Source organism: Myotis lucifugus, unplaced genomic scaffold (genome assembly GCF_000147115.1).
Source record: "Myotis lucifugus unplaced genomic scaffold, Myoluc2.0 scaffold_2, whole genome shotgun sequence".
NCBI lineage: Eukaryota > Metazoa > Chordata > Mammalia > Chiroptera > Vespertilionidae > Myotis > Myotis lucifugus.
In genome coordinates, this window is record NW_005871050.1 from 25,972,594 (window position 1) to 25,981,911 (window position 9,318).

The following is a 9,318-nucleotide window of genomic DNA, read 5'->3' on the forward strand; positions in this document are numbered from 1 at the left end:
CAAGTTACAGTTGAGACATTTTCCTATGAAAAACAAAGCAACTCTGTGCCTTTGCACATATCATTTCCTATGCCTTGAATTCTGCTCCTTCCTGCAACATCCAACAAACTCCTACTCATTCATTCACACGTGTTCATTGAAGCCTGGCCCTATTAGAGGACTAGAATAGAAAATAAGACACACAGGATCTCCTCTCTCATGGAACTAATTTATCTTTTTTATGATCCAGCTAAAATGTCACCTCCTCTAGGAAGATTTCCTTACTTGCACTAGGAAAAAAAGACCCTCTGTCCTCTATGATTTGTTCAAATCTGCTGCTGTACATGTCGTGTTACAATTTAGTTGATTTCTTTTCTTACCTGTCCCATCTAAACTGTGAACAACACGAGGACAAAGAATGTTTCTTATTTATCTTTGAATCTCCAGTGCCTGACACAATGTTTGACACATCATAGCACTGGATAAATGTTTGCTGAATGAATACAAAATGAATAAATTCCAATGTCCATTTAAGAGTTCTGCAAAACAGTTAAGTTAGAATGCAATAACCATGTGTCAATATTTCCTATTGTTAGTTCCTGAAGATCTCAGAGGCTTGAAGGAAGGAAGGGAATGTAGAAGGACTGGGAGGTGCTGAAGGACTGGGATGCCTGGCTGAAATACTCCATTGACATAATACCAGTCAGCAAACAAGCTACTGGAACTGTAAAACCACCTCACAATAACTTGGGGCCCTCACCTCTAATTTCAGTCACATTATTTAACACATATATAAACACTGAGGTTCTACCAGAAGACTAAATGCCCTTCCCACGGGGCATCATGCCAGACAGGATGAGCATTTGAACCAACTTCTCACATAGAACTTTAGCCACTAACTAGTCTCTCAAAATGGGGTCCAAGGTTTATCAGCATCAGAATTACTCGGGAGTTTGTAATAAATGTAGATCCCCATCCTTGACCTACACTTACTCAGACTCTGTGTAGTGAGCCAGGGCTCTGCATTATAACAAGCTTTCAAGGGGATCTTTCACAAAGAAAGTTCAAGAATCACTGCTCTCCACACCCATAGTTCTTCATGTCCACTCAGCCAGTTCCTGGCAGAAGAGGAGCACCTGAGACAAAAAACTCTCAATTTAACAAACGAAAAGAAAGACCATTCATGTGTTAAAAATCAATGGGGGTCCTAACCGGTTTGGCTCAGTGGATAGAGCATCAGCCTGCGGACTGAAAGGTCCCAGGTTCGATTCCAGTCAAGGGCATGTACCTTGGTTGCGGGCACATCCCCAGTAGGGGGTGTGCGGGAGGCAGCCGATCATGTTTCTCTCTCATCGATGTTTCTAATTCTCTATCCCTCTCCCTTCCTCTCTGTAAAAAATCAATAAAATATATTTTTAAAAAATAATCTACTTTAAAAAAAATCAATGGGGGTTGGGGGATCGATCCTTTTACAACATGTACCTATAACAAATCATCATGCTTTACCCTTTAAATATCTCACAATTGCTTGACCGGCATGGCTCAGTGGTTGAGCATCGACCTATGAACCAGGAGGTCATGGCTCAATTCCCAGTTAGGGCACATGCCCAGGTTGCAGGCTCGATCCCCAGTGTGGGGTATGCAGGAGGCAGTTGATAAATTATTCTCATCATTGATGTTTCTATCTCTCACTCCCTCTCCCATCCTCTCTGAAATCAATAAAAATATATTTTAAAAAATAAATATCTCACAATTTCATTTGTCAAGTATACCTCAATAAAGTGAAAAAATGAACATTAAAAAAGACATGAAAAACCAGGAGAAGCTGAGAAACTTGGCTGTTCTTGCAGAGGGTGTTTTATTTTTTTTTAAAATATGTTTTATTGATTTTTTACAGAGAGGAAGGGAGAGGGATAGAGAGTTAGAAACATCGATGAGAGAGAAACATTGATCAGCTGCCTCCTGCACACCCCCTACTGGGGATGAGCCCGCAACCCAGGTACATGCCCTTGACCGGAATTGAACCCGGGACCCTTCAGTCCACAGGCTGACGCTCTATCCACTGAGCCAAACCGGTTAGGGCCGGAGGGTGTTTTAATGAGGCATGATGACAATGAGCTACCCACTGAAAAATACAGAAGAGGAAAAAGATGGGAAGTACGTCACTAGCCTAATAACACTATTTAAAAATTTATATGATATTAAAAAGGACAAAAAGAAAGTAGGTATTGTCCAGATATCTACCAGGGGATTAATACCAAGATCCAACAGCATAATTTCCTCATTGGGATGAAAGGGAACGGATACTTCAGGCAGAAAATGGGCTGCAGTTCTAATAACTAGCTCTTTGTGATGGAAATTCAACAAAAAGATGTGTGAGCTGGAGCCGAAAGTGCCTCTCTCCTCTGGTTATTTCAAAAAACCCGACAGGATATTTTCCTAATGGCACAAGGAGACATAGGAACCATGCCCATGAGACCTCAGGAGAACAAACAGGGCCACCAGAGGGAAAAGAAAACAGGGAATTATGAAATCAGCTCTGTCAGTCCATCAGCATTTTCCAGGCACACATTAAACAATTAATGTGCATGTATATATTGTATTAAGCTCTGCAGGGAATTACAAAGAAAAAGAAGCACTATTCCTTTCAGTTAAAAAAAAAAAAAAAGTATTCCTGCTCATGGTAGAGGATAAACAAATGTGCAAAAACAAGCAACTCAGCCAAACACTTACAGAATTATCTAAGGTATACTTTAAAGAATCAAATAGTCTGAGGAATGTTCAGAGAGTTCAGAAAGGAAGAAAAATGGTGTAACTAAAATAACTGGAATAACTAGAGTCGGGTCAAGATCATTTGAAAAGTTTCATAGAGGAGAATCCTCAGAAGAGTATCTACGGAGGGGAGGAAAACATGAGAAAGCCCATGATGACAATGACAAAGGTGCCACTTTATGTCAAAGGAACAAAAATTCAGGGACCCTGAGGATTACCCCCTGAATAGGAGCCAGCAACATACTGTAACTCAAAAGCAAGCCCCATGATGGGTTATACTAACAGGTGCGTGGCGAGCAAAGGCTGGCAAGTACATCTTTCCTCTTACTAGCCGTGGGCTGGGCCTCTAGTAAGTTTCAGCATCCAGTTTTATAAACTGTGCATTAGAAGGGTATGCAGGCACAGGCCAGGATCCAGAGAAAAGCGACAGAAAGGATTAGAGGAATGGATTCTAATGGCTATCAAAGATGAAAAGGAATTGAGGTGTGTCAGTTTCTGAGTCAGAGGTAAAAATACATTGGGCATCTGCCGGCTTTGATCAGCTTTGCCCAGTTTCTCTGTTTAAGTGACCTCATAGTTATTCAGAGGATTAAAATGCTTTGTTTGCTTGGGGCCCATTTCATGGAGAAGATAGAGATAGAAAAGGGTTAAATAATTTGCCCAGGTTCCCTAGCAAGCCATGAGCGGAACTAGCATCATAATTTTAAATCCCAGGGCTGTCTGTGGGCTGTTTAATCCACCAATGCACATCATTTCTCTTTATAATGGATGCCCCCAAAAGACTGTAACAATGAAAGATGGAAAAATTCTCTGCAAATTTCCATGGGGGAAAAAATAAAACAAACTAAAAAGAAATGTCATGCCTCACTGCTGAGGCCCATATAAACATCATCCTCTTGTGTCCCCCTAGACTGATGGTACAGGACACAGTCCATCTGATAAGCTATCAGCAGATGACTGGATCCCTCATTGTACCCATTACCCATCCGATGTCAATTCCAAGCAGGAGCCCTTATGAGCGCTCTAGACAGCAGATGGAGATGGGGAGGTGTAGCTGGTCTGAAGTCAAGGAGTGGGGTGGGGAAGCTAGTTCTCAAATCCATCAGGTTTTCTGTAAAACAAATTCATCACCGAGCAAATGAAACACACTGGAGTATATTCAGCTAATTCCCAAAGTTGCCACAAAAAAGCTCAGAACTGTTTTGAGTATGTGCCATTCTATACTTTCAGCAAGGAGGAAGAAGTAAGCAAATCAAATGGTGAACCAAAAGCAGGTAAGCTATATTTGGAGGAAATCAGATTTCTAATATATTGTAAAGAAGACATGAAATCAAATAGCAAATGGCAACTCCAAAAAAGAATGGGGTGCACTCAGTATTACTGGCTAAAAAACAGTGGCTTGGGGCTATGGGCATGATAGCATCAATTATTTGCCAAATGTCCAGCCTGGATCCAGCTTGCCTTATGTACATACAACACTGAGGACTAAATGGCATTTATTGTGCCTCACTAAGTTCAGTGTCCCATCAGGAGATGTTGACACAGACACATACAGAACCAACAGCAATTGGACAATTGGATAAGACATTCCGAATGGGATCTTTCCGTTAAGTTTCTGAAGCAGAGACAATATAACTTATGCAAGGGAAATAAAGGGCCACTAATTTAGGACAACTGGTCTTTACAGATACAGTCAATCAAGGGCATTTTAACCCTTCTGCTGAGAAATTGTAGGTTTGGGGGTTTAAATAGCTACGAGAATCTCTTCCTGCTAAAGCCAGCTTGCCACTGTGGCAGCTCAGTTCTTAAGCCACCTCTGCCACTAACGTGGCTGGGTGATTTTTAGTAAACAGCGTAATCACTCAGTAAATTCATTTCCTGTCACCCACACCTGCCAAAATAATATGCACAAAGGGACTAGCTATGCTTGAAAAAATACTTATTGGTGTGATTGGTAAATGCCACTGATATTCAGCAAGGAGTTTAAGGATGGTGCTGCTTTGCTGATCCTGAGAATGTGAGATGGTGCTGCTTTAATCATATATTAGTAAACCTCTATCAGTCCACAGTCCCAGGGCCTTTGAGAAATCAGACAAGACCAAAAAGAAACTTGACACCAGGAGTAATAATCAAGACCAGACTCAAGCACAAAAATTGCCCTTCCTTATGCTTCTAAAGCTGGCAATGTGGCCAAGAGGAGGATGTGTGTAACGAGGTTTTGGGAATACATATTTTATAAATTGTAAAATGGGAGATGAGGTGACTAACCAACTTCTCTCTAACTCTTCTATTTCCTGGCCTAAAGCAATACCATCCTTTATAGACAAACTTGCACTCACTGAGGAACAAGGTCTTTCTATAAAGCTAAAATTTAGTCATTCTGTTGCGAAACACACATCAGAAATGTTTCTGCTAAGCTTTCCCTTTTATTTCAGCTAATGTCTCCCCTCCCTAATCAGGACCTTTGAACTCCATATAATTTACTGCCAAAATATAGATTAATTCAGCTAATTCATTTGCCAAAGTATTTCTTTGTACTCAACCTCTCCCCTTTGGAATATACACAGTCATGGGAAACATTTTAACATCTCTTTCTCCAGGTCCAAGTTATTCTATCATAACCCTAAATAAAACAAGTTATGTGAAAGTGCCTTAAAATAAACAGTAAAGTGCTAGATAAATGTAAGGTAATATTAACCATACTTACTATCATTAGTCATTGCTGCAACCAAGTCAGCAAACTGCTTCCAACCATCTGTTGTGAATTTTTTAAAGGACTTATATAAGTTTTTAAAATACACACATTCATGCTTCCCAGGAAGAACCACAGGTAGGGTATGGAACATTGGAGTCATCAAACACTAGGTCCCCTGGTAGGCCAGAGGTTACTATTTAAATGACACAAAGCAGTGACTTAGGAGTAAAGGACAGAGGAGTCTACTCCAAGGTGGGCCCAAGTCTTCCTCAGCATGACTCTGTTCAGAGCTTGAGCTAAGCCCAGGGCAATAGAAAATGCACAGGTGACAGGAATCAGTCCATACTCCCCCAAACATCCATCTCTCTGCAGCAACCAGCTCTAAGTGCCATCATCTACACATATCCCCAAGGGTGACCGGGTCAGGTTGACTTTACTGGGGAGACAGAGGTAGCAGCAAAAGATGAACAAGGATGAAAAGATGAACAAGTCCATCTGACTTAGTTTCCTTTTTCCAACCATGGAGGCCAAAAGCATTTCTAGAATAGTTATCTGTTGCATCCCACAGCCACTGCTTAATAGAGAAAAGGACCACAGAACATAGGCTGTCAACAGCTAGGAGTAAAAATTGTCTCATTTTGCAGATGGGCAAACTAAGGTCCAGGAAGAATACTCTCCCCAGTCACACAACTAATTAATGCCAGAACTAAGTCTCCAGACTCTTCTAAAAGCCTCTAAAAACCTTTCCACTAAAAACCATGGTACTGCCAGGTTTGACGTCATCACACCAGCAGCAGCCCCAGTCGGGCTGAATTTAGTCCTTTGTTGACCTTCTAGATATGTGGCTGCCAGAGGCCTCAAGACCCTTTTGTGGAAGAGGTACCCTCTGACCTTCACCACCTGCCGTCCAAAAAAAAGCACTCCTGTCCCAAGAGCCTCTTGCAGCAGTGGCTGAGATGTGTTGTTTCCTCTCATTAACAAACAAGCCATTCATAAATAAATTTTAAAAAAAAGAAGAAGAAGAAGAAGAAAGAAAAAAAAGAAAGAGGACTGGCTCAAATTTACACAGAAGGTCTAGCTGGGAGAGCCCTGGGCTTCCTGTGAATAGCATCACTTCCCAAGAAGCCTTTTCTTATAAAAAAAAAAATGTTGCCCCCTCCAGCCCTGCTCAATGATGAAAGCCACCCAATCAATAACAGCCTCTTTATTACAAAGCTATCTGCACCTCTTTGCCACACCTGCAAAATGGGAAGGGCCTGAGGCCATTTACCACATTTTACAGATAGGAAAACTGAGGCCAAGGACCTGCAATCAAGGAGCTCCTAGAACAAAGAGGTAACCAGCTAGTGAGCCTCAAGTAGGCATTGTCATGCTGATCAGCCTCAGCCTCCCCACAGAGACTGCCCTATTTCACTGCCAGCTTGCCATTCCAAAGACCAACCCAGAGGATAATTCACCTTTTGGCTGCAGGCAAGTGACCACCCTATCCCTTGGCACTCCACAAGCCTGTAAAATGGAGATAATAATCTTAACCTTAACCTCCTGCCCCATATAGGGCTGTCACAAGTCTCCTGAGAATAACCTACAAATACAAATGCAATAAAGATTCTAATGACAGGTTTCAAAACTGTTTCTGAATAAAACATACCAAGTTTTCCACAGCCCGAAATTTACAAAGGATTTGTTTCCCTTTCTCCTCTTCCTTCTCCTCTGTGATTTTATAGTTTCATAACATCTCTTCACACAGGCTGAGTACAGAAAGACATTCTCATTCTTGGTCTTCAACCAGATTATTTTTATGTATCTGACACTTTCCTTTTTAATCCAGTTTGTTTTTCTTAATACTGCTAATAGGAGGTAAAGAAATCAGCTCTCTGAGTGCCCCTGGACCATGACCATAGGATAAGAATGATAAGATAAAGAGGTTTGCAAAAAAAAAAATAAATACCCTTTCACCAGAATAGAAATCACCAGCCCAATGTTCTCGAGTCAGCCTGGGGCCTGTTTCAGAGAGCACTTAGTAGGAGCTTGGTGCTGCTCCAAACCCTCAGAATTCAAAAGCAGACCTCACCCTAAGAGTACAAACTCCCAAATGAAAGAATAATTAAGGGAAACCTGTAAAAGTATTTCCCCAAAGTACCCTAGTAGAGACAAGGAACCTTATTTAACCACCTCCAGTAAAGAATGTCACCAGGCCTCTGAGGATTAACTGTGACAGAGAGCATGGGGGCTGGGCCAGGTCTCCAGATGTAATTCAGAAAGGGCACCTGGCTGGGGCTGGACTTCCTGCTTGTGAAAGGCCCCAGCAGGGCTGGGAGGGACAGGCAGCCAGCCTGAGTGCCAGTGGGTTCTGGTGCTACGTTCCTTCCCTCCACTGTGAGGCTGATGCATTGTGCAAAGGTGAAAGAAAGCCAATCTGAAATATGCACAAAAACAGACCTTTGGAAAATCATTTTTAAAGGTCCCACTTCCCAAAGGGATGAGGTGCTGTACACTGCCGAGTGTCCTGAGCACACTAATGACTCTTATCACTAAGGCTGCCCAGGAAAAAGTCAACAAACTCACATGCATCATGGTGACCAGGTGACAGGGGTTGAGCAGGTAGATGACGGTCTTGGTGGCGAACTTAAAGCCCACCTCCACCCCGAAGGTCAGGCACAGGGCTACTAAGAGCAGATTCTTGCTCAGGCTCTCCTTGCCTTCCTCTGGCCGCTGGGTCACCTGCTCTGGCTGGCAGCCATGGTCACCCCTACCGTCCTCCTTCGTCTGCCTCAGGATGTGCCGCAGGGCCACCAGGATCTCCAACAGGGCCAGGGTCAGGACCACCACACTTTCCAGCAGCCGCTGCTGCCAAGAGAGGAAGGCAGCACAGTCGGGGCCCCCATTGCCTGCAAAGCTGGGGTCCACGCCCCCATAGAGCCAGTCCAGAAGAGTTTGGTAGCTATACCGGGACATGATGCAAAGTGGCTCCCCTCGACCACCGTGCGGGAAGCAAGAGTGAGATGGAACACAAGCCCAGAGAGTTGCCCGGGTGGTGGGACATGTACGGAGGGCACACCCCCACACCCGCACTCCCCTCCAGACACCCCAGACACCGGGGCACCGAGAGCAGGGGAGGGGAAGCTACACGCGAGGCCCGGGGCAAAGTGCTGGCTCTAACTTGTCCCCACGGCTGTCTGGGGAGCCCCCCGCGCTTCTCCAGTGGCCACCAACGAGGCAGGGTTGAAACGAGCCGTTGGCCAATCTAAAAGGAAGGAGAGGAAAAAAAAAAAGGTCTCAAAGAGGCAATTGCATCGGGAATTACGAAGCGGGGAAGGGTAACTAGCGAGGGAAGAAAAGGGGAACCGGGGCAGTGGCGAAGCAAGCAGGGGTCAGGGCAAGTCAGAGGCCGAGAGGTTCGGGGCCGAGGGGATCCCGCAGTGCCTCGGGAGCGAACCAGGGGGTGACGGGGGTGAGAGCGAGGGAACACGCGGAGGCCAGGAGAGGAGCTAGCGGGGCTGGGCAAGCGGGGAGGGCGACAGGGATGGCAGGGACGCCGGACTCCTCCTTTCACACACTCGCCACAGGGGATCGCTTACTCCGGCAACCGCGTGGCCTTCTCTGCCCCCAGCTAGCAACTTCGCCGCGGTCGCGTCCCTCCGGCCAATTTAGAGCCCTCCGGGTCCCAGCCTCCCGCCACCGGTTAACCCCCCGAAACAGTATAATTGTATTTTTTTGGCCCTTAATCGTCTGTGCCTGTTAGCAGTGGAAGTGCAAATTTTCTCGCGCCTGTGTAGATATAGGTGTTATTTAGAAAATGTTGGTTATTAGGATTAGTTAAATAAGTGTATATGGGAAGTGGGGGAGCAATCGGTTGCGTTTTTTTTTTTTTG

The 9,318-nt window shown here is 44.3% G+C and overlaps 1 protein-coding gene across 5 annotated transcripts in view; it reads right to left on the minus strand.

The window, feature by feature from the left end:
* The window catches only part of TMEM164 (transmembrane protein 164), a 213,864-nt gene extending 204,758 nt beyond the window's left edge, over positions 1 to 9,106 (minus strand). For 3 of the 5 annotated variants that reach the window (XM_006082238.3, XM_023758636.1, XM_023758637.1), the window contains exons 1-2: positions 9,025 to 9,106; positions 8,012 to 8,690 (exon numbers count right to left, since the gene is read on the minus strand). In XM_006082238.3, the coding sequence (XP_006082300.1) occupies positions 8,012 to 8,401 (390 nt within the window). In that variant the 5' untranslated portion in view covers positions 8,402 to 8,690; positions 9,025 to 9,106. Of the gene's footprint in view, positions 1 to 8,011; positions 8,691 to 9,003 lie in introns of all 5 variants that reach the window. The other 2 variants (XM_023758638.1, XM_014459412.2) reach the window with 2 other exon arrangements.
* Positions 9,107 to 9,318: the final 212 nt, after the last annotated feature.